The sequence below is a fragment of the Euwallacea fornicatus genome, chromosome 24, assembly GCF_040115645.1.
Source record: "Euwallacea fornicatus isolate EFF26 chromosome 24, ASM4011564v1, whole genome shotgun sequence".
NCBI lineage: Eukaryota > Metazoa > Arthropoda > Insecta > Coleoptera > Curculionidae > Euwallacea > Euwallacea fornicatus.
The window spans coordinates 839,223-864,664 of record NC_089564.1 but is presented as its reverse complement, the minus strand read 5'-3'; the positions used below and the strand labels follow the sequence as shown (position 1 = coordinate 864,664).

Here is a 25,442-nt window from a genome sequence, read left to right as displayed (position 1 = left end):
TAGTTCCCAAGTCGCCATCTGCCGTGCAGAGGTTAAAACTATTATAGTTTTCTTCCCCATCGATTTTACAGTTTTCTACGTAGTTCCCAAGTCGCCATCTGCCGTCGAGGGGTTGAAACTATTACAGTTTTCTACATAGTTCCCAAGTCGCCATCTGCCGTCTAGGGGTTGAAACTATTACAGTTTTCTACATAGTTCCCAGGTCGCCATCTGCCGTGCAGAGGTTAGAACTATTATAGTTTTCTTCCCCATGGATTTTACAGTTTTCTACATAGTTCCCAAGTCGCCATCTGCCGTCCAGGGGTTGAAACTATTACAGTTTTCTACATAGTTCTCCATGTCGCCATCTGCCGTCCAGGGGTTGAAACTATTACAGTTTTTTACATAGTTCCCAAGTCGCCATCTACCGTCCAGGGGTTAAAACTATCATAGTTTTCTTCCCCATTCATTTTACAGGTTTCTACATGGTTCCCAAGTCGCCATCTGCCATCCAGGGGCTAAAACTATTACAGTTTTCTTCCCCTTTCATTTTACAAAAAATGGACTGGAGAAAAAAAAAAATTCCGCCGCGGCCCTCCCTGCTGTTGACACAGTTAGTTTTCTCTAGGCAAAACCAATCCCTGGTAGTGTAAACAATGCCTCTTCACTTCAAGTTTAAGCCAGATATGGGCAAAAGAAATACGTGCTAATTCGCCAGATCAAAATACACTGAAGCTCTCCTTGTGCACGAAACATATCCCCCAGGGACAGTACCGGCACAAGAAGGGTTAACGAGGATCAACGAGGTTTTTAGTGGGTTAGCGCTCTCAGTAGCGAGTCCCACACGCCCTTCCAAAGAAGATCGGTTGGGTGTCTTTTAAAGATTTTCCTCGTAAAAAAAAAGATCTGGACTCCGGGCCGGCCAGTTAACAAGTCGACCCCGTCCAAGGAAGGTTCGGGAATCAAGACTCAGTTTTTTTTAGCAAAACCTTTTAATTTGTATACTATAAATATCTCCGAATGAGATTAATACTACTGCACTTAAAAATGTTTGACCGTACGACGGAAATATGAGGGTTTAACCTATTATAAAATTGAATATACATAATGTACGGAAAAAAATTTTGCCAATTGTAATAAAATTATACATCTGAAAAAACCTCTCGACACTAAGAAGTTCCACAAAAAAGGTTACCATTTGATACTTTTTTCTAAAGTAACGATTCAGTGGAAACCAATAATAATATCGCTATAAAAAAAAATTAGTTTTACATTCCCAAAAACGTGACACTATCTTTAGGAGTTGTTTTAATGATTTTAAATATATTCAATGGATATCAAAATTAATTGAAGTGAAATAAACTAACTATTAACTCTATAGTTTTGTAACGATATCCCAGAAATTATTTTTAATTCTTTGGTTTTGAACCAAAGATTCGTACAGACTCTAATCTACTAAGCTAGTTTTAATGTTCGGTTCTCTCACAATATATTTTTTTTCATAAAGAGCTTATTAAGTCCACCACTGTCAAACAATGACTAGTGTTTCATGACGGATATTTCCAAGTTCTTAAATGGTGGTCAAAGAGATGATCTATTGCTTCTTCTGAAAGAAAAAAACACGAAATTACATAAAGCATTTGGCAATTAGCAGAAGGAAAATTAATTCATGAAATTTACAGAGACACGAACTCGCGAAAGGCTGGAAGTAAAGAGGGCAGCTTAAAGCCATGTAAGTTTAATTGAAATGTTGTGAAGAGAACTTTTGATCCAACATAAGTTCTCAATCCACAAAAAAATATATATATATATATATAATAAGTAATAAAAATGTAAAGAAACTGGAGATACCATTTTCTTGCACTTAACATATATCATTTTCAACAGGAAATACTATTACTTACTAAAATTTAACATAGTAACAATAGATGCTTTGGCAAGATTCGTATTCGTAAAAAAGTGCTTTAAACAAGGAAAAACATTTTGATAGATTCCTGATGTAATACACTACTAACAAAAATTTGAATTCAAAACTTTGATTAAGATTTGGGTTAGGATTAGGCTGGTACTTTTGAAATCGTCGCGCGTTGGCACTAACTCTGTGCCTCGCGGTCGGTCGAAATTTGAAATGGACAACTTTTAATTTATCATGTGCAGCCCCTCAACCTTTGTTCGAAATGTGAGGATGTTTTTTTACTTTCACTTACATAAACTTGTGGTAGTTTCGAAGAACACTCTTACCTGTTGATTCCCCCAACCCTGTTGTTGACCATACTGCCCGTAATAGTTCCAGCTTTGACCGTAACCCTGACCGTAATCGCCTTGAGCAGCGTATCCAGCCTGTGTCCCGTAACCTTGATTACCTTTAAAGATGCAAAAAAAGAGGGGTCATGTTTACGACAATCATGTTATTGTATTGTCCGTGTTTATATTGCTATGTTGAATATTGAATAATTTCGTTTATTATATTTTACTAATTTTATCAGTTGTAAATTTTTGGTAAACTTGCAACTGATAAAATTAGAAACGGAATCGAATGCTTGAACCACAGATCCAGTTAAGACTCTGATGTCACTAGTATTAATGGAATAAAGTTGGTTTTGTACGGAATTGCATTTCAAGAAGAATTACTCTCCTTCAAAACCCCAAATTCGAAAGCTTTCGGAAAGGTAAGAAGTGGCTCGTTTTTCAGCGGGTGATAGGAAATTACAAAAAAAAAATTAAGATACCTACTTTGAAATTTTGTAGTAAACAAATATTAAAACTGCAAAAAAATCTATTTATAATCTCCGCTCAAAAACCTGTCTGCGATAAAGCCCTTCCTCGCATGACATAGACACAAGATAACAAAAACTCGCACTAAATAAAATGCAAAAAGGTAATGCGAGGCAAGATATTTATCGATTACGAGGAAACTACAACCAGGAGAAATTTGGAGTCGATAGAGAACATAAAATTAAGAAACATTGGGACGTGTTTTGCATCAGCAATCTTACCTTGAGATCCTCCATATCCACGTTGACCTTGGTTGCCGTACGTGTTCTGCGTGGCACCGTACTTCCATGCGGCTTGTTGTTGGGCAGTTTGGTTGTTCTGGTTCCATGCACCATACCCGTGAGAGCCATACATGGAGGTATTCCAACCTGAGCACGAAAATAAAACTTTAAAAAATAACCGATCGCCAATAACTGTGTATCCCGCATTTTTTAAAGTTTTGTATTGCATGTTACATATGTATAGCTGCTACACAACCCACAACTCTCAGAACTAGTCTGGATCAACTATTGCTAGTGATGTCAGGCTGCAGATAATATCTTTTCCTTTAAGAATATTAGTAATATATGTAAACTTCTGTATCACAGTAGACGCTCAATAGCACACACCCGTGAAAATGAAAATATTTCGATAGTGTAAACGACACCTGGTTTGAATTAGTTTATGCTATCGAACTTCGGCTGTACTGATAATAAAAATGAAATTATCCTTTCATACCCCCTTGATTGCTGCCAGATCCCCAAGCTCCGGCTCCGTTGCCTTGCCAAGAGTTGTTGCGTTGACCGCCCTGGTTATTGCGATATCCGCCCTGATTATTACGTCCGCCTCCGTATCCACCACCAATACGGTTATCACGAGGTCGGTTTTGATCTGTCCAACCGAGAAAGACTTTTTTAGAAAAAATTCCTTCAATGCGCAGTAGCAAGAGATTTTAATTTTGGTCAGCGAAAACAAAAATACAACACGTTTGAAAGTCCGTAAAAAGTATCTTCAATATAGAATGAGCAAGATTTAAGCATAATATACAGGGTTGTCCACCAAGAGCGCGTCGGAGAATTACGGCCTCGTTTATAGTTGTTTTCGAAAATTCTTTTTACAGTTATATGTACGACTTTATAAGGTACATTTTTTAAATGTTATTATTTATACAGGGTCTGTCAAAAAAAGACAACAAGAAATGTTTTTTTATGGAACACCCTATATATTATTGTATTTTTGGATTCTACGTTCAATTTTAGAATTTATAGTTCAGGAGGTTGTGCAATTGAATGTTGAAAACCAAAGTTGCAGATATCTGCGAAATTGCAAATAGTTAACGAACGTAAAGGTATTTTGGAACTGTGTTTTTGCCAAAATACAGCAGAAACTCCATATTTTAGTGTGGTGCCAAGCTTTACCTAATACTTTCCATGGTTTGTCCACAAAAATAAAGCCAACTCAAACATAAAAAAAAGTCAAAACCTCTATGTTCGCATTTCGTTATCTAAAGTAAAATCGCATAGTTTTTGTGTAATTTTGTTTTTCAAGTTTATGTATGGGCGGCGTATGTCTAATTTTCATTTATAACGAGAATATGATGGGCGAAAGTTGATATAAACGTTTTTCCGAGAGTACTAAACCTCACCTCTTTGTGGCTGTCTCCATCCTACGGGTCCGCCTTGACGAAACTGTCCCGGCGGTCCTCGCATATCTTTTCTGCCCCATGCTGGAGGTGGTCTGTTCCAACCAGGACGTTGAGGCGGGTACCTGCCGAAGCGGCCTCCTCTTGGACCGTAAGGCCTACGCAACCCCGGTCGGAAATTTCTCTGATGTTCTTTGTGGAGGAAAAATTGAGATATTCAATCATTCTATTATCGTCTAATTTTAATTCGCTCTAAGAACTCAGAAACTAATTTATTATAGCCTAATGACTGGGATTTGCTGCGAATAATCCATTTAATAGTAATTTGTGATTTTCGAACTCCATTAAACCACAAGAAAATGATTTCTATCTAAATCTAATTTTATACTATTAGTCGATCGTGGCAAAACGAAGCTAGATACGCAACGTCATATTTCTCAATGAATTTCACACAAGACCTTTTTGGTTTTGTTTTGGATATGACAATACGACACGTATGAGCAGAATAAATGCACTCATAAATGATTTGCGATATCCACTTGACATCGCCGGTTTTGAAAAGGGAAAACTTTTCCTATCCGGGTGTGAAAAGCAAAACGTTTCCAGGTCACAAAAGCTTTTTAAAAATCTTTCATTCATTTATCGTAATTAGAAAAATTACCTTTTACACAGAACAGCGTGAAAAAAGAAATGATAGGAATTCTCGAATATTTTTATCAAAAGCGTCAAAACATTCTAAGTGTGATTCATTCATGGAATATAATCGGAGAAACGCTGCATCTAGGTATTTACCTCATGGGATTGCCTTATGATTGAAAAGAGGCGGTTAATTTTAATACTAGAGCCAAGTTGTCTTAAAGAGAGCTAAAAGTCAAACGAACACTTTGATTTTGAAAGAACTTGCAATGTTGGATGGGCGTTAATCCTCAACGTAAAATAAAGTTTTATGAGATAAAATGAAAAATAATTAAATGGAATGTGAAAGATTTAGATTAATTTTGACGGGCAACCGTAAACCAAGATACAACCACAAAAATATATATGGTAGCGCATCTCTCCGAATGGTCTCGATAATACGTACTTCTATTGTGCTGCCATCTTTTGAAGTAGCCCTTCTTGTTTGCCTCTTCATTGTACTCCTTAACTTTCTGTTTCGCTTCTTCCTCGTTCAAGTCGGGAAAAATCAGTTCTTCCACCCATTCGCATTTCTGGGGAAGCTCCATTTGCGCTAAAAAATATTACTGGATAACAACAACGTATAGGAGCGGGTTTACCGGGAGAGAAAAAAAATCTATTTGTCCATGCCAATGTTACATTTCATTCCTTTGTTATTAATAAAATGTAATGGATGATTAAAAAAGCACGTTACCTATTAGTTTCTTGGCCGATGAAATGATTTTCCTAGAAGATAGGCACCCAATTAGACGTAACTAAACCTAAAAGCTATTAGTAGAAGAGTTTGATAATTTAAAACCAACCGGACAAAAGGAGTGTTAACGGCTCGTATGTACAAAATTGGATTCGTGTATCAGAAGAGCTTCATCTCAGCGTATGAGAAGGTGGCTAAGGCTCTTAACGCCCTTGGCGCGAACGAGTTTTTTTACTTCCTATAATCCCGGCTTGCTTCAGTGAATTTTACTCACTCGGGAAAGTTTAATAATTCAACGATTGCAACAGCAATAGAGGATCGAATTCCGCCACGACATAAGAGCAATCTTAAAGCTGAATGTCATGCCAAGTTTCTCATGGATCGAATACCAAGTTATTTTTGTGTAAAATTCCTTTTTTTTAGCGAGACAAGCCACCAGGAAAAATGTTATAAGACCGAACATCTCTTCCTAACAAATAAATAATTGTTTTTATCTCTGGCTTTAAACAGGAGTGTTTTGATCGATAACTTTCCGGCAGTTTCTAACACGTTTGCCTCAGTTGTGAAGCAGTCTCCCATTCCCGATGCCCATGACATTAAAGAGACATCGAAAACACCCTTTAAAGAGTCGTTAAATAACTACTGCATTGTGTCCTACCGACCAACACTGGGCCGAAGTTTGGCACTGTTTTGGCACATGTAAATGAACTTCCAAGGCTCTTTCCTTGACCGTGCGGCTGCTAAGAAAGCTCATCTTTGCTGCTTGTTATCACTCGAAAACGGATCACTTTGCCGAACGGCGCACTTGGAATTTGTAACTAATTCTAAGTCTGAAACTTCATTGGTTTGTTGAAAAGTTCTTCAAGTGTAAAAGGATGAAGAGCGACAACGCGACGTTTTCATACGTTTTAATAACATTAGAGCGTAATGGCAAAAGTAACGACGTAAACTCATGCCTAAAGTTTCGAATCCTTGAGTTTGCCAAGGGAGCCCTACACACCTATACGGTATTGGACAAAAAGTTTGACACTTTTTTTGAATCTTAAATATGTTTTTCGTCACCCGAAAGAGGCATTTTAAGACGAAATTTGTATCAAATTTACAAATGGACGCGACGTTAAACAATATTCGGTCGGAACGTCAAAAATTTGTTCATCGAAACAAATGCCTGTGTGTTATTTCCAAAGCACTCTTTGCAAAAACGGTACTTGTGGAACTTCTATTAAACGACACGTCCGGCACCCCACACGTGATCCATCATCGCAATCGGGAAGAAAGCTGAATCCAAAATGGCGCCCATAAGAAAAAACAAAGTCGATGCTGGTTCCGGAACATCGAAACGTTCGATTCCGAACTTGACACTTGTCAATGTCATGTTGCCGAGGAGAAAAAGCGACTACGAAAATGTGTCAGCCATTTTCAATTATCTCTCCAAATGAGTCCGGAACAAATAAAAACTCTTTTTCGAAATTCCGCGTTTTCCCGGATACTTCCGGAAGCAATCAAAATTTTATGGTTCTTCAAACGGCATCTTGCAAAGCTCGAAAATGCGTAACTTTGCCCTAGTTTTACCTTCCTCCTATCCCTTCAAAAGACCGAGATCCCCATGGTCGAGCTCGTAAAACGGACATCCTGTACATAATACATATTTAATTAATATTTAGTGCGGTGCCCGTTTTCCCTGTTCGCATCGTTTTTTGGGAGAACGTTTGATCTACGTTTGCAACGGCTATATTTTGGTGTCAATATTCCCGAACGAGAATCGTCTCATGTAAGAAAATTTTAGCCGCTTTTATTTATCGAAACTGGAATTGATTGTGATTACTCCCTTTAAATCAGTGCTCCGGTGAAAAACTTATTTCGGTGCTTATGCGAAAAGAGTCCAGGTCGATGGCGAAAAACCTCAAATCGGTTAGATACACGATTACCGCGAAATAATCCGTTTGCGTCTCTGTTAAGCATTTCGGCTGCCATTAACGAGACTAGTTCTTCTGGAACCAAGGATCGCGCAGTACGACGACGTTGGACAGAGGCGAGCCTTCACAGTTTGAAATCCGGCAAGAACCCCTTCTGAGTAAGAGGAATACGAGGGCAAGTTTACACTTTGCTCAAACTCGCACCGGAAAAGATTGAAAACGAGTCACTTTCCGTTACGAGTTGAAATTCAACTTGTTTGGAAGCGATGGTGTTAGTTGTGTCAGGCGTTCGAAAAGCGAGCGATTGGACGGAAAGTTCGTTAGGTCTGTAGTAAGACATGGGCCCGCTGTATCGCACAGCGGGCAAAATGGACAGATTCATGCGTTTGGACACACAAAAAAAAAGTTGCATCCCTATTTATTCGATACAGTGCTTAAAGCACAAGTTTCAACACAACAACGATCTAAAGCTCACGTCGAAATGAGTGCAAAAACACTTGTTGGAGAAAAAAGTTTTAAGTAGTCGTTGCAGAATTCTGGCCTTAATCCCATTAGGAACTTGTGAGACGCAGCGAACAGGAAAATGAGATGGAATCCAATTAGAAATTTACGAGAACTTTTTGAAAACTTTTGAAAATTGGAGAACGCGTGGTGCACTATAGATCGAACAGTAATCGCGAAATTAATTAAATCTATGCCGAAACGGTGTCGCAGGTAATCAGAGCAAATGGGCGCCGCCTTAAAATATTAATTAAAATAAACAATTTTACTATTTTCGTTTACAATAATTTCTTCGATAAAACCGTTCCAACCATTTTGTCCAGGCGGGAAACAAGATTTATTTCTACAGTTATCAGTTTTAATATTTCATTCGTTATTTGTTAGCTGCATCCGGAATGTCTGTCCGACGGCATATTAATCATAATGTCACAATCCATTCGCGTGTTAGATATTAAGAAAATACTTTAACTTTGAACAAAGCTCCAACGTTTTTGTCCAATTCCCGTACGTGTTACGCACATTAGAGAGACTTCAACCTGAACATGAAAGTGACGCAAGCGCCCTCTAGTGATCGTTTACTTAACACTGGCATGGACAAAGATAGTAACACAAATAACCCAAGAAATTCTGCGAGAAATAATCATATTATAAGGAAATAACGGGAAAAAACGAGAAATTCCACAATGTGAATATTCTTACTGGAGGATGCGGTGTTATAAGCACCTGAAAAAAAAATTAAGGACAGCATTTTCGTGAGAAATCGGTCGTCAAATGGATAAAGAAACGTTAAATGTGTTAACCCTAAAATACTAAGTAAAATCATTCAAAATAATTGCCATGCATTGTTCAGATTTCTTAATGCAATTTTTAAAGTACAATTGAACAATTATTGTACTTTATTTCAATTTTTGTTTTCGAAAGACATGGCAAAAAATTCGAAGAAAAACATATCACAATTAGATACCTTTGAGGTCGTACATAGTAGACTCGGGTACACTTTTACCATAGTCGTTCTCCTGGTCCAATTGCCTACGCGCATGTTCCTCATCGTCGCAAACTACGATAACCGCCTTTCGGTTGAAACCTTCGAAGTTGCGCAGTTTGCGCTTCTGTGCGTTCGGGAACACGTTCGTCTACCACAATATACGCTCAGAATTTAGTTATCGCCCACTATCAGTTGGCTATTAATTATAATTTTAATCCCTCCCCCCTCATACGTTTGATAAGAACAAGGTTTGAAACGGGCGCATTGCAGCTTTGAACGAAACTTCGACACGGTTACCAATGAAACAAAGTGAACATTAAATTAACCCCCTTCTGCCACATATTTCAAGATAATATGGTTAAATTGCTATAATAAGCCACAACTCTCAATACAAAACTCTGATATTAATGAGCAACTAGGTTGCTACCTAGCGCATACAATATCGTCATACTTACGACAGTTTTGTACTGATCAAATGTCGTTTACTTTAATTATTGGCGCCTTATCTGCACATTGCGAATAAACTTGCATTTGTGGTACTAATGTACTTTTTGTTCCTTTGTGGGATGGCCCAATTCCAAATATAGCTACAGTTGTGGCCTGCCCCTACAGGGCTTTATCGGTGGAGGCTTCCTACAAAAATACTAATAAACAAGTCAGTTGCATTATTTCTAACCCAGAATTTCGAACATTTAAATACTAGACAAACTCGTGTTGGCCTTTTTGTCATTTTGCAGGAAATGCGATGTCGGGGGATCAGCCTTATGCTGTAAAACGTCCGAGATGCAATGCGTCAATATCTCGCAGATACGTATCCCTTATGGATATTCAATTTCAGAAAAGTTTTCAAGTGTTCTGTAATTATCAGAAGCTCCGTCTTTTCCTATATCCCAATTGGCCAAGCCGACTCACATCTCAATATCCTGGCACGTAATCTTCAAATTGACGATTTCCCTACGTAACGCAAACGGAAATGATTCCACGTTTTGGTCTGTATCTTTTTGAAGTGAGTATCTAATCGAGCAGACATCACCAAGGAATATGTTTCCCACACTTTAAGTACGGCCGAACTTCAAGGAGTCGAACACCGATAACTCGAGTTAAAACGATCGTCACTAGAACCATGAGCCAAAATAACGTGACATTTTCACCTAACAACTCGAAAATGAACTTTGGCATTAAATTTGATGAGCTGAGTTTTCCGAGGTATCTGAGTTGAATTTCCCGAGGAATCCCCAACTATGTGGATCCGCATCGGTTTGTTTTAGAGGGAAAAAATGCAGACAGTTCGGTTTCTGCCCTGCACGAGTCAACGTTCATCGCTTATTACGTGTGTATTTGTTGCAACATGTCATTGAAACCGGCACTGACAATTTGATCTGTTGAAGAAAAGTTCCCACTAACCAAAGTAGAAGCTGGATCTCGAAAGAAAGATGTGGTTGTCAAGTAGGGCATTTCAGCAAGTGCTTTATCTGCTATTTTAAATAAACAAAAAATTATTAACGCGATTGGAAATGGAGATCCCAGTGGAAGTTCCAAGAAGCTTAAAATGCCAACGTACGCAAATATGGACAAAACAGTTTTAGAACGGCTTAAGTAAGCAAAAAGTCAGAATTACCCATATCCGGGGTATTAGTTAAGGAAAAGGTGTTAGAATTTAGTCGGAAACTAGAATAATCGAAATTCAAAGCGAATACAGATTTGCTGGACTATTGGAAACGAACGTGGGTATCGGTTGTCCACCATGATTACTGGAAAATTAGGATTTCATTCTTAATTTTAGATTGGGCGTACTAAATGGAAACGTGACATGCTATGTGATTTTCGATACAGTTATCAAGCCCGCGACATACTTAATGCAGGTGAGAGGTTTATTTTTCAAATGTCTCCGGATCACCCTCTGAACACCCCATAATATACTCCCAACTTTGAAAAATCAAATCCCGTGGTGAAAAGCACATCAAACGGAGAATTACATTGATGATTGACGCAAACATGTACGAATCAGAAAAAAATGGGAATTGCTCTTGATGGGTAAAGGTAATCCTCCTCGCAGTCTTCGAGGAGTCTAAGGCTTGGCGCTCAACAACAAAGCAAAAACAAAGGCGTAGACGACAGGGGAATTTTTCGGACAATGGTCATTGAAATTAAGCGAACAATTTCGAAATTAGAAAAGAAAAATTCTTCTTTTTATTGGCGACTGTCCGACCCGTCCAAATTGTAACCATCGACGAGGGATAAAAATATAAAAATGTCAATTTTCCTCAGAATTTGGTAAAAACCTTTAAATTGCTTCGAAGAGAACAAAAAAAACTAATGCATGGACCGTGAGATGTAAAATCTGAGACAATTTCTAACTATTTCAAGCAGACGAATTTTGGATAATTTTCTGAATGGAACGAAAAAGACTGTGTTTCTTTAGGTGAACGCTTGAATGCTAAAAATTAAGAAAAAATTTAACTACAAATGAAATATAAGGTTTTGGAAAATCAAATCAGAAGTGTCCAAGGTGTCACCTTTGATGATTTTATGTGCGTAGAGGGCGACATTGCTACTTCTGAGTATCCCACAGATGAAGAAATCATCCAACTTTGCAGGTGCTAAAACAGACTCTGCACTGTTGGAATCCAATAAAGATGACGCAGAAAGTGATGTAATGGATGATTATTTGCCGAAAACCCCCCATCAAATGAATTGGCTGCAAATTTGACACGTGTTCTGCGCTCGTTTTTAAAAACCAAAGAACGCACGACCGATTTCCTTTATAACAGTGTAAATCATTAATATTACACTTATTTTGAAAATGAAAATAAGAAAAACACATATCAGTCGCGAATGACCAAGTTTTTGTGACAAAAATAAATATACAGGGTGGGCCAAAGAAAACGAAACAAGCCCGATTTCTCATATTTAATACTAAAAAAAAAAAAAAAAAATCGCTGAGACCCGTCAATTTTTATTTCGCACAATTTTTTTTAACGCAAGTTGCGAATTGCAAAAACAGTATTTGTTCAATGTTGGCTTCTTCAACATTTATAACGCGATTTCTCGAAAACTACCGCATCAAATTCAAAAAATTTGACAGCGTTGAAAAGATATTTCGATTATCTTTAAAATGAGGCACCACTTGACCCCTGATCCCATTTAAGGTGTACGGGTTGCACCTTCCCCCGCCGAGGGGTTGAAAGTGGCAAGGTTGACAATGATCGCAAAAATTTCCCCCTCGAAATAAAAATCGACGGGTCTCAGCGATATATATATATTTTTTTTGAGTTGGAAATATGAGAAATCGGTCTTGTTCAGTTTTTATTGGCCCATCCTGTATATGTGCACGCATAACGTTTTTGTACGTTTGTGTTTTCGATGCTTTAAACGGTACACATTTAAAGGACACACATATTATGCGTTCTACGTGACAACTGAATTTTTTTGTAGCCGGTTACGATTCGAGTTATCGAAGTTCGACTGCAGCACCTAATACGCTTAAATTAATCATTTATACCCAGATTACGCCCCCCCAGCGCGGTTACTCGACTTCTTCCATTACATGGTCCCTCCGTCATTACTGTTATGGAAACGTTTGAGCATATCGACCATTCGGCACAATGAAACATATGGAATATGCGCTTAGGACTTACCACATAAACGCACAGAAAGGGCTGTCCAGCCCCGTTTTAATAATAATTAAAGCTGGAAGAAACAATTTCCGCTCATAAACGACCGCACAATTCAGCATCCTACCAAAGCGATCGAATTGGCAATTATTAATATTAACGAATTATAACGAGGTATATGCTGCAAAATACATTTCCTACAAAATATGCCAGTGGTTTATCTAGTAATTTAAATATCAAAACATAATCAACACCTTAACGTTGACAACTCCTAAACATCCAAGATAGAGCAGTATGTATCGCAACATACTTCATTGCAAGTAGTAATCGGAGATGGATGCAATGGCATCATATAACTTGAGGCTACAGAGAGCCTATCGCGAAAGTATTTGCTACAATCTGTAAAAATAATTGTGTCCTTATCTTCACCATCCAATGCATAGCCATAATAACCTGTGTGTAAATGGATTAAAACACAAATTAATTACACGTAAATAACCGGTCTTATTTCGTTAATTTTGCTGCAATGCTACCGCCAAAAACATATCCTCCTCAAACCCGCATGTGGCAGAATAAAACTTAACTAATCCTAATATTAAGGAATTAAAGAAAAAAATGGCAGTATTTGTAACATGGACTAAATATCCATAAGGATTAAATTAAACACTTAACTAACAGGGCCTCCGGCCTCTATAACACAATGTCGATCCCACGTTATCTTCAGTGGCCAAGTCAGCACCACAAAAATTCACATTTAACAATACCTTGTGTTTGGTAATCAATTTCGCATCTGTTTCCATGTTAACTGCCGACTAAATTTGGAAGACTTACCTCCTGTGTCACTTAAGGCTTACGATTTTTTTTTTTTTTTGGTAAGCATCAGTTTAAGATAAGTTTTGAATTAGACAGTGCCGCGTTTCTCCTTTCGAAGTTGGAGGCTAGAAGAGCTGCCATTTCCATGCCTCAATTCCAAATCCGCGTTATCGGTGAAATCAATAGACGTGTCACATGGGCAGCTGCACATTTTTGTAAAAAAAATTCTGCGGGAAATATCTAAATCTTTATGTTTCTAATTTTCCGCGAAACAGTTCTTTCCATTACTTTTGGTAAGTTGACTGTTTCGCATCAATTCGCATCGATCTGAGAAAAACTGTACCAATCAGAAAGTAATTATGAGCACACGATGATGGCTATTATTAACCGTGATCGAGTTCTAGCTCGAATGAATGATGCCCATTATATGACAGCAGCGTGTTATAATCGAACGATGGGATTTACAGACAATATTCAAAAATTATTCTTCGGCAAACGTACCAAGAAACCTTTCACCACTCCGCCGCCATTCGTCTTTCAACTTTTCGGTACTCCACTAAGGTCTTTATTGACAAAACCACCTGGTACCTTGTAATTGCTTCTGAAAAAGCGACGTTTCGATGGATTTAACAAAAATATACACCTCTAAGGACCGAAAAAAAATGACTAGAGCTTTATCCTAACAGGAACGAAAAGTAGTCATTTGCGTCCAGACTCGTTCGAACTCGCCACAAAGGCGGAACAAAATCTACCTCTTGCATTTACGTTTCAGGACGAGAGTAACACCTCTCTTCCGCCCGACAGTGATTAGATTTAAATGGTACACACAACACTTGCTGGTACTCAACTTACCCATTTTTGAACTGGATTGAACAACCATTCTTGTACAGGGTGTATTCCAACATGGGGATTTTGGCACCTCTACGAGCGTCGATTAATTGTTAATAAATTCAACTTTTCAGTGGACGTCAATATACAATTCTAACATTTTACAAACTCCTCTACTTTTATATAATATTTAAAAACAAAATTAAATTGGTCAAGCACGGAAATATCTGATTTGCAAAATTGTTTTCGTGGTCGTATTTGAAGATGCAACAAAATTAAAATGAGTTTCCTGCATCACGGTCCGAGACCTATATGGACGTATGATTTTTTAAAAGACGTTTCGATTTTCCAACACCATCTTCAACTTAAAAATTTGAAATGTGGACGTGGTACCAAAAGTGCGTTTCAGGGCATGATATAAAATCGAAGTTATATCCGCATCGATTTTTATCAAAAATTATCATTTTAATTAATAAACATAGGTGTAAAATCTATATTTATTCCTACGCACGCCTATGCATAAACATACGTTTGGCGTTCCAAAAAAGCCTAAAATTTGAATTTTTTTTAAAATCGAATATCGCCAATCAAATACAATCAACACGTATAATTTACTTAAAAACAGCTTCGATGCCTTGTATTTCGAAAAGCATTAAATATTGGATAAAATCATCGTACTTCGCCTACTGGCATCTTTGACATAGTTTTGTACAACCTTGTAGGTACACCCTAAATATTTAAATGGAGATAATTAATAACCAATATTGTCAAAAGAACTTGAAAAACCTGCGCCGATGATTTTTCAAAGGATCATATGATTGTTAGTCATGATGACTAACCTGACTGAGGTGATTATGCCTAACGACTATTTGCACCTTTTAATGATTTACCATTGTTAACGATCATTTGCACGTCTTCCCTTTAAAACAATATTGTAGTATACATAGCAACATTTAGAAAATTGCTAAGAAAATCTTCGCCTATAAAATAATCGTTTTCCATAACTTTGAATAGGAAAGCCGAAATGAAGCCGTCAATATTTAACTAATTATGTTTGCCTTTCATTACGTATTTTTAATACAAAAAAGATCCATTAAGGAAACAGTGTAATTTCGACTGTAATAGATATTTCTCTGAGAAACGAACACTTCACTAAGCATCTGCCATGGGCTTTGCCTTGGCTTCAATAGCTGAAAACGAACCGTTCCTAATAATGCATTTTTGTATATTTAAGATAACAGAAAAAATACATATAAATATTAAAAAAATTTCCCTTATTTTAAATCTTTTTAGCCTGTTTTGCCAAGTATTCTACTTTTTCAGTATGCCCCAAATGGAGTTTGCTCAAATTTTCATTACCTCAGTCCTCGTTTTCGTGAGTACCAATAAAATTACCAATCAATAAACTACAGCTTTCAATACTAGAACGTCCTTGCATTGATATGTGTGATCTTCCTAATGGATATCGACAATCTGATGAAGTCCCAAAAAAGGAACTGCTGGCCTTTGGACAGTGCCGGACTAGAACTCAAACAAGAAATTTTTAAAATCGCCAGGCTTCAAGAAATTTCAACCCTAATAGTTATTTTAATTTCAGTATTCTGTTGCATTCCCTATATTTTCTCCTCGGAATATATTCAAAGGGCTGATTACATCTTTAATTTTCTGAGCAAACACTGGCCAAAACTGGGAATTGTCTACACGATTTGTTTGATTATTTTCACTGTCTTAATTATTTTCCCTATTTCTTTTTCCTGGCCTCTCTATTTCATGTATTTCAGTTGGCATGTGCAGATGCAGGTCTTTATACTAACGAAGTTTGTTAGAGGTAAAAAAGTGTCAAAAATACAGAATTTCTTCAAATGTCGCTTTATAGATCTAGGAGAGAACATCACTGATGACTTTCCTTTGACACATTGTGGTGGAATTCAGGATGAACATCATCAATGCTCCATTTGGAGGAATTTATACTTCATTATTCAGCGACACACTGAAGTTTTGAGGTAGTTATTACTTCCTAAATTTTTTTAAAGAAATGATGATTGTATTTTTAAGGTACAGTAAAGAGTCGATGCGAGGTTTGAGAGTTAGTATCACTTCGTTACTGCTGGGAATTTCTGGTTCTTTCATGGGTTTCAGTGCACTATGCGTTACAGTAAGTAACTTTTCCGTGAAGCAAAAAAATTCCCATTGAACATCAACATGCTTAGGTCATCGAGAAAGAAATAAGAGGAGGCGTGATACTACTGATTTATCTGATTTTTCTCCAAATGTTGGGATTTTCTGCTCAAGCCCATGAGGACAGAGTATATTTTATTTCCAAATAGGCTTAAATAGTTGATCTAATGTTTTTTTTTTAAGTTTGGTGCAATATATGACCTAGCATTGGAAGCTCCGTGGTACCAATGGAATGTAAAAAACCGGAGAGCTTATTTGATTTTAATTCAAATGTCCGCACAAGTTGTACCGTATAAGTTCTTCAATACTCGTGTTAACAGAGCGTTTCAATTACAGGTAAATTTCAATTTAAATCTGACTTGAGGTTATATGAGTAGACTTTTTCAGCTTTTGAAGACCATATATTCGATAGCAAGTATTTTCATTAATATTTAATTTTAGAAAAATATTTCCTGGATCCAACCATTTTTTTTTTAATATGATGAATAAATACATCTAGTAATTTTTTGCCATTTTTCAAACATCAATTGTAGAAACTTCGTCTCAGAAAATACATGAAATTAAACGCCAAGCTTAACACACATTTTCGTGATGTTAAAAATGCTTCAAAGACACGTAACATTGCATTTCTAACACTCTAGAACCTGAAACGACACAAATACCTACAGCATAGTGAGCTTTACATCAATTTTAATGATCTCGTCTTTCTTCAAACATGCTTTGCCTACTAGGTGTTACTTTATGGTAAAACTTGAAACAGGTATGGAAAATTATTTAAGACTCGCAATACGAATCTCAATGGCAGATAAAAAGAAAATAACCGTGAAAAACCGAATTTTTAGAATTTCGTTTCGAATTTTTGTACAAAAATAAAAAACACTCCATCAGGAATTATGTTAACTCCATAGCAAATTTCAGAAAATGTTTTTTACCGTATAATAAAGACACTTCGATTAAATCAGGTAACCTATTGCTGCAAATTTGAAAACTAAAAATAACCGATAAATATAGAAAATACTATACATCTTGCAAATTGGGACAAATTCTATAATTTATTTAATATTCCGTCTAGATAAAATTTTCGGAAAAGAAATCAACAAGAGGTAGACAACCTTGCAAGATCAAAAACGTAGGCGCTTATTAATTCCATCAAATTGAAAAATAATATATTCGTTAAAATATACCTCAATTAGGCACGTATATATAATTGCAGTTAATTTCAGTACATAAAATTTTTGATATACTTACTGCGTCAGTTAAATCCTCAGTTAATTCATATCTGCCCACCGTACGGATTTATTTATCAGTATTTACATACAGCAAATCTTCCAAACCAAGCTACTCATAAACATTTGCTCATAGAGTGTATAAAAGTGACTATCGACATGTTTACATAATTTGCCGAAGTTTTTACATTACATTAAAACCTAAACGATTATGACCAGTATAAAGGTGTCCGAAATAAATAGGCGATCTCGAAAAAAAAACAGGTCCATGTTTACGAGCTTATGCTGGTTACGATTGTCACCATTGCATTGCTGGCATTGCCTTTTTACATTACCTAATTATCACATTTCCTGATCACATTCATAAGTGCGCATACCATTATTTCGTTATTCCACTTTGAACTACTAACTACTGCCACTATCACATTATGCCTCAGTCTTAAACGAACCATTTTTGTTTTGTTTTGGGTTGCGTTAGCAAAAAAATATAATTTTTTGGACCTGGATTTTTTCGACTAAATTTGGCTAATTCCAACCAAAAATGGAACACATAAAAAGGTACAATTAATTATAAAGTTTGTGTTAAAAAGGGATTTTACAAATACTCATCAATATAACGCATCGTCAGATTATACGTCACAAGATCTCAATTATACAAAAAATACGCTCAGCAATATATGCCTGGAAAACTTCCAATTATTGCAAACTGCGGATTTCATTGCTGTTAAGTTAGACAACAATATAAAGTAATATGAAAGAAGTAAAATGTTTACTTCTTTTAGTACATACTGCTGGCGGACCGCGTAAACTGCAAGTGGCGAAAAGACATTGAATAATAAGGTTTAATGAATTACTGAATTTAGATATTATTTATATATAGATTTATATTGGTAAACCCCGATCGTCCAAACATTCGACAAGGTTCTTGTATGAGTGACTTGGAATCTCTTAAGTTATTATCCTCTTTAAATTAATTAATTCATTTTTCTCTATCATAAATTCTTTTTGAAGTGGTACAGTTACATCAACAGATTTAAAGTGATATCCATTATTAAAAGACATCCTGTTGCACAAGAAAACTGGTGATTTTGTCAAAAATTACAGCTGGGGCATTAGCAATCCACATTATGGCCGTTTCCTTCTAAATTTTATACGTCAAATACTCGCTAATTGAACATCATGATATTACCTTTTCATTTTATGGAAAGGAAAAATGTGTCACTTATAGAACACAAACAACAAAAACTGATGCTTAACAAAGAGACACCTCCCGCGAAGCCTTAGCCTAACCTAGACCTAGATAGTTACCTTCCACTTGAGGAACTCTCCGAGCTGAAAAGAGCATTACTTACCGTTGTTGTGCGGTCAAACAGCACTTTTTTTTTTAACTGTTCACGTATGTAAATGGCTTACCAATAACGTAGAGGATTGAACAAAACCTTCCTACATCTACAAAATGTTACCTGATCGATGACGTAATTACGCCGACGCAAAGCCGCTTGATCCGTTAACTGATTGAGGCATTTCTGGATTCGATCCACTAGTATCTTCCACGAACCTCGGAAATGAGATTTAATCGGCTCACCTTGGACCTAATAATACACATATTCCAAGCACGAATTTAAATATGAAAGTGATTTGACTTACTGTCATTCTATCAAACAAAGGATTATTTCCAATAACCGTGTACCTTTTATCTAAATTGGCAGCCACGTGGTTCTTTACCCAGTGAGTTTTGCCCGATCCGGGTAAGCCGATTAATAGGAAAACCTAAATTCATCGTACCGAATCAATTAGACAGATGTCTGAATAAGCAGATAAAATACTAACCTCACAGTCTTCTCGTTTCTCAGGCCTTTGCGGTCCTTCAACTTTATGTTCAGCTTGTTCTAGGAATTGGTATGTTTGGAGTAGGTCTGGATGAGGAAACCACGGCTCCTTATCTCCAAAATTCACCTCGTAGGCATAGTTGCGACATAAAATGTGCGGGAATAAATTAAAGTTCTCTTGTGGCAATTCCGATCGGGGTACTGTGGCGGCAGTGGGTTGTAATATGCCGTTTACCGTATATGTTATGGTGACATTTTCATCGTCAATATTCTAGAATAAAAAAAAACGTTATTTATATTTGTTCTAACAGCAGCCGTTAACTTCTACTACTAGGTTCTTGATTGAGCAGGTAATATTTCATCAAAGTACTTAACAGTTTGTGAAATAGCTTTCAGTTCTGGTTGCTTAAAAATCTGGCAAACAATAACTCAATGACAGTGAAAATAATTTTTAATTTAATTTAAGACAGTGTTTTAGAATGAACAATCTTAAAAATACAATTTATTACAAAAAACTCATTAAGTAGAACAAAGTTAGGTTAGATGTTTATATTAATTTTTTTCTGTAGCAACTCTGTCTATTGCCCAAAAGATATCAGAAATCCATGAAAGCGATAGATGATAACTGATACTTAATTTTTCTTTCATTTTGGCAATCTACGTTTGCCAGATTGAACGTTTGATGCTACAAAAAACTAAATACATAAAAAATAACGATACCAAATTAAATTGATATCTATAAACATTTGATTCTAAAAGCACTTTAATGTTTGATACTGGTACTTCGATTTTTGAAACCAAATACTTACAAGGTAAGCTCCAACGACATCTCCCACTCCAAATGAAATTCCATAATCTTCGAAATTGTTTTCAGAAATGAATTTGCCAGTCGATTCGTAAGCGTATGAATATTTAACTTCGCCCAGCTGCAGCGAAGTTTCAGGCAATGAGAAGCCGACCCGAAAGAGATGGGTAGGGATCGGAGGAAGGTGAGATTTATCCTCCGGTTTCACTTGATTTTCCTCTGATTCCTCGTTCTCAATTTCCGCCTCCTCCTAAAATTAAAATTCAAAATTCAATTCAATAAGAATGGTACAAATAATCAAAATGTTGAAAGAATTATTGCTCGAGGCCGATATTTAGAGTTTGTTACATGAATTGGTCCAGAAATTATATTTCTTTTGATTTGAAATGTGATTACTTTTTCCATGTTCATTATTAATTCAATATTGGAATCAATCTTTAATGACAAAACAAAAAAGCACAATTAAATAACATAAGTTTGTAGCTAACAAAAAGTATGTATAACATTTCATACCCCTTCTGTTTTTTCTATTTGTTCAATCGCGACTTCATTGGTTGGAACGTCCTCTTCTTTTTCACTGTTTTCTGATTCTCCCTGCTTATTTTCCTCCACATCGTCAGTATCCATTTTTCCATCTCCATTTCCATTTTCTGGAGTTTCTTCTTTGTTACCCTCAGAATTTTCATCCAGATTTACTTCTTCATCCTGGAATTTGACCAAAAATTATTATTTTTAATTATAACATATAAACTTACAGTTCTCTTATATAAAGTCAGTGACTAAACAGGTTTTAATTGACAAACTAGTTACATAATAAAAGGTGTCTCTTCGATTTATAGCTTAGTTAACAAATGAAAAGACTAAGGACAATTCATTTCTTAATTTATAGTTTTTTATTTTTCTCAGTTCTTGTCTCTATAAAGACTGATAATATAAATGGCCGGAAAATAAATTTGTTTTGACAATATTGCCTATAATTTTAAGTTTATAAAAAAAATGAATTTTTACTGTACTTCGTTTTGGCCCCGAAGAAATAAAATTAAAAAAATAATGGTCAATAAGGTAACTTTCTAATCTCACCTTTTTTTCTTCTTCACCTTGAAGTTTTTCTTGGCAATCTTCGGGTTTCTCTTTGACCTCTGCAGGCATATCTTCATCGCCTTCAGGCTTGACTGACTCTGTTTTACGACGATCAAATCTGAATCTTTCCCTGTGGGATTTGTCCAACCTTTCTAGCATTCTGTCCGCTAAATCGTCCCATTTCAGTTCCTCTGTTAATTTTACCTCAAAGCATACCTAAACACAGACAACATATTGAAAATTCAAGGCGCAAATCTTATTACTGTACATTACCTTCCCTGACGAAATTCCGTGAGTTGCTCGGGCTCCTGCCCAAACATATCCAAAGCAGCCCTCAGTAAGCGGTTTTGCACTTAGGAATGTCTTGTTGTCAATTTTAAGGTTTAAGTCTGAGTCAACTAATAATTAAATTTAGATAAACTCAGGTATGATGTATTTTGGTAAGGAAATACTTACCCCAACTCAGTAAGGTTTTTGCTAAGTCAATTTCTGGCTCATCTTCCCTTGGTGGCGGTCTCTCTCGAACTGGAGTCTCTATAGCGGGCTCCTCAAGATTTTCTACGGCATCTTCAGCCTCACGCCGCTTTTTTTCTCTTCCTTCATTACCCTCTTCATCATCTTCATCGCGTTTCCTTTTAGCTCCATGGCACTCAACCTCTATTTGTTCATCATCTTTCTCTGTCTCAGCCTGAAATAATATGTTAGCCTTAGGCCTGTAAATCCAATAATTTTTCTAAAGTAAACGTCTACCTGATCGTCCTCCTTTGGTGTAATTGGGAGCTCCTGATTAACCTATAAAAAATATTAATGGCTAAATGTTCATTTGGAGTCAAATATGCCATATCTTTTAAAAATCTCAAAATATTCAAGATATGTACTATAGCAACTGCAACATAAGCAAACTTCATGGCCATTTTGCCAATTTCTTTTTTTAAAATGTGTGTGATTACTTCAAATGTTGAAAATAAATTTATATTGTAAAATATAAATTTTTGTGAGGCTTGTTTTGAACTTGTACTCTTATTCCATCTAATTGTGTATGAATGAAAATAAACCTCTAGTACAAACAGCTTCACTTTGACAATTGAAAGATTAATTCTTGTAGTAAATGCAATTCCAAAGTTCCACTAAGATAATAGGTAAGGACCTACAAGCCAATTATGATAAATGCATGTTGTATGGGTGATTCATAGTCCAGAATTTTATACTATATATTTTGGCAGATAATGTATTCACATTACATGAAAAGTTACCTTCTCTGGTGAGGATTTACTAATTAGAGGACATTCCTTTGGTATTGGTACTTTCTGAGGAGATGGTGAAACTTCCTTCTTAGGTGAAGTTGCAAGTTCTCTTTTTGGAGATGGGCTTTTGGATAGCTCCTTTGTGGGCGATTGTAATTCTTCATCTGCCTCTTTATCACCTGCTGACAGGACTTCTGGCTCAGAGTCTAGGATTGTAATTTAAACTTTAGAAGTGGTCTGAGAGGCACTATATTAAAATATGTATGTAGATGACTATAATTATTCAAAAACTATGGGTTATCACTTTTAGTTTGGCATCAAAAACTTTAGATTATGCTTTATTTATTTATCTCACGTTACACTATGTATGCCTTTATAAGATAACAAGTAGTTGCTAAAGATATTGACACTTTTCAAAGTCAGAACATGTTAAGTAGTTTCCAATGCAGGGTAATTTTAAGTAAGGAAACCAGCTGTTAAAATAAGCTGTTTTATTAAATCTAAACCATAATTTACAAGACCATTTGTTTTGAAGGAGGAAAAAATGAATATTAAAATCATACTAATGCATATGTTTGACAGATCCTTTACTGAAAAGTACCTTAAAAATTAGATTTCCTATTGATTGTTGATATTTTGTCATCACATCACAAAAAAACTATAACAAGAAACAGTATTGCACCTACTTTGCATGTCTGGGCAAATTTTAGTAACATAGCCATAATTTGTATTTTCTGGATAAGTAAAAAAAAAATCTAACTTATAAAGTGAATCACATGGCATACAACACTGAGTATGTATTTTATTTACATATTAAAAATACTAAGATAAAAAATTGAGTAAGATAGTTAAAATCACTAGTGACCAACCAGAACTAGTATTGGTACAAAATTTAGAAACATTAATAAGTCCACTTCAAAAGGAAAATCTATGTTGTGATTTAATAGAACATAAAATTGACCAAATTAGCAAACTACATTGTAGCATAAACGAGCATTGCTGGTAACTAAGAACAAGTTGATTTTGTTTTACTGTGAGATATGAGGTTTTAGAGAATTTTAAGAACTGCAGCATCTTATGTATATATATTCTTTTAAAACATACAAAAACTTCATTTTTGAATTATTATAGTTGTTTTGAAAAATATAAATAGTGGACATATAAGAAAATACTATTTTTAAGGAAGTTTAAGGGTTAGGAGATAGCCTGCTAAAGCCCTCCACAATGTGTTGGGTATATTGAATTAATAATGATTCAAAACAAATATTAACATACCTGCAGGTTGTAATAATAAAAAAAGACATTACAGCATTAGTATACAATTTTAATGCAGGGTGAAAGTGTGCTTATTTTAACTTATGATAACTCAATAGAGTGGAATTTAGGAAACAAGGAAATTAGTTACTATTAAAAATAAGTTATATATATTTTTTATAAGTAAATTGAATTGACAAAAAATCCAAATGGTCTTACCGCCAGCAGTAGCAGATTCGGCGTCCAAAGCATCCTTCAAACGTTTCACTAGAGCGGCTTTAACTCCTTTGGTGTCCAAGCCTCGCTGCTGTAGTTCCTTACGTAAATCAACAACCTTTAACTTTTCCGGATCCATGATCACTTTTCAAAGAAAGGTACGTAGGTACTATGAGCTTATAGAAATTACGAATTTACTGAAATTGCACATAAAAACACTGAAACTTGTCACGACACCACAAAACGGCTGCTGTTAAACGTGTGATCACCACTTTCTCAAAATGGAGGATATATTGACAATGTTGACATTATAAAATTGTCAGTAAGTGACTGTCGTCTAAAGAGATCGGACATCAATTTTATTTCTATTTACTAGGAATGATGATGAAAATTAAAACAACAAATCCACCCGGCAAAATACGAAAACGAAGAATTAGTGAATAAAAATATATTTACTAGTTTCAAGCTTATAACTATATTTTAGTGCTCCCCTTATAAGAATAATGCTTATACTACACCCTTCTTTGCATTGTTGCCAAAACATTTTATAGAGAAGACAAACTTTGCACATAACCCCACTTCTACTTGTGTTTACAAAAATTTTATATAGAGTTTTTATTGAAATAATAATTAAAACCCAATCTAATAATAAATTTAAATATTACAAAATGCCTAAGGTATACTTGCATACATTAGTCTACTCACGGCGGGGAAACACAACGTGTTTGTGAAACTATCGTTTTAACAAGTCTTAAAACACTACTCAGAAGTACTACCATACTACCGATTATTGAGTGCTTTATGAGCAAATAACAATATAATAAGCTTACCTTATAGTACTTGCCGTGTATGAATAATACTTACATTCATAAATAAATCTATATATCTCTCTTGGAAATGTAACAACCTGCAAATTGAATGCTGAGGTGAAAAGTTCGGAAAAGGTAGCTTTTACGATATTTTTACAGATTTTAAAAATATTTTGAATTCGGGAAATTAGAGGTCTTTTCCGAAGACGTCATCTTTTTTTTACTTGTACTTTGCAACATCTGCGCATGCTAAATAGCAAGCGCGTTTTCAAAATTATATACCTGCATTGGCCCAAAAGGCATATTGCACAATTGGGTTTGGGTAGGAAAGCAACACTTGCAGAATGTCACGCATGCAAGTACCATTCAGCATTGAAAATAATTCCACGAGTTGTCTAAA

At 35.8% G+C, this 25,442-nt stretch overlaps 1 protein-coding gene across 1 annotated transcript; it reads right to left on the bottom strand.

Moving 5' to 3' along the window:
- Nucleotides 1–952: 952 nt before the first annotated feature.
- On the bottom strand, nucleotides 953–24,600 carry LOC136346813 (heterogeneous nuclear ribonucleoprotein U-like protein 2). The gene is made up of 18 exons (XM_066296262.1): nucleotides 24,237–24,600; nucleotides 22,773–22,969; nucleotides 22,270–22,311; nucleotides 21,976–22,207; nucleotides 21,793–21,917; nucleotides 21,520–21,735; nucleotides 20,953–21,144; nucleotides 20,444–20,689; nucleotides 19,636–19,905; nucleotides 19,453–19,575; nucleotides 19,269–19,397; nucleotides 9,126–9,294; nucleotides 5,457–5,603; nucleotides 4,379–4,567; nucleotides 3,472–3,624; nucleotides 2,976–3,122; nucleotides 2,221–2,342; nucleotides 953–1,585 (listed from the first exon to the last, which is right to left on the bottom strand). Exons 1-18 carry the CDS (start codon nucleotides 24,370–24,372, stop codon nucleotides 1,574–1,576), a joined length of 2,847 nt encoding a protein of 948 aa, XP_066152359.1. The 5' UTR covers nucleotides 24,373–24,600; the 3' UTR covers nucleotides 953–1,573.
- Between the last annotated feature and the right edge of the window lie 842 nt (nucleotides 24,601–25,442).

Bases quoted from the DNA above. Each gene is read 5' to 3' on its own strand.
- LOC136346813 (XM_066296262.1), bottom strand. From the start codon at position 24,372: ATGGATCCGGAAAAGTTAAAGGTTGTTGATTTACGTAAGGAACTACAG. The intron at 5,604-9,125 runs GTATCTAATTGT...AATATTTTTTAG, and splicing joins TACTATGTACGACCTCAAAG to CGCAAATGGAGCTTCCCCAG. The intron at 3,625-4,378 runs GTGAGGTTTAGT...TCGGTTGGACAG, and splicing joins ATGGAGACAGCCACAAAGAG to ATCAAAACCGACCTCGTGAT.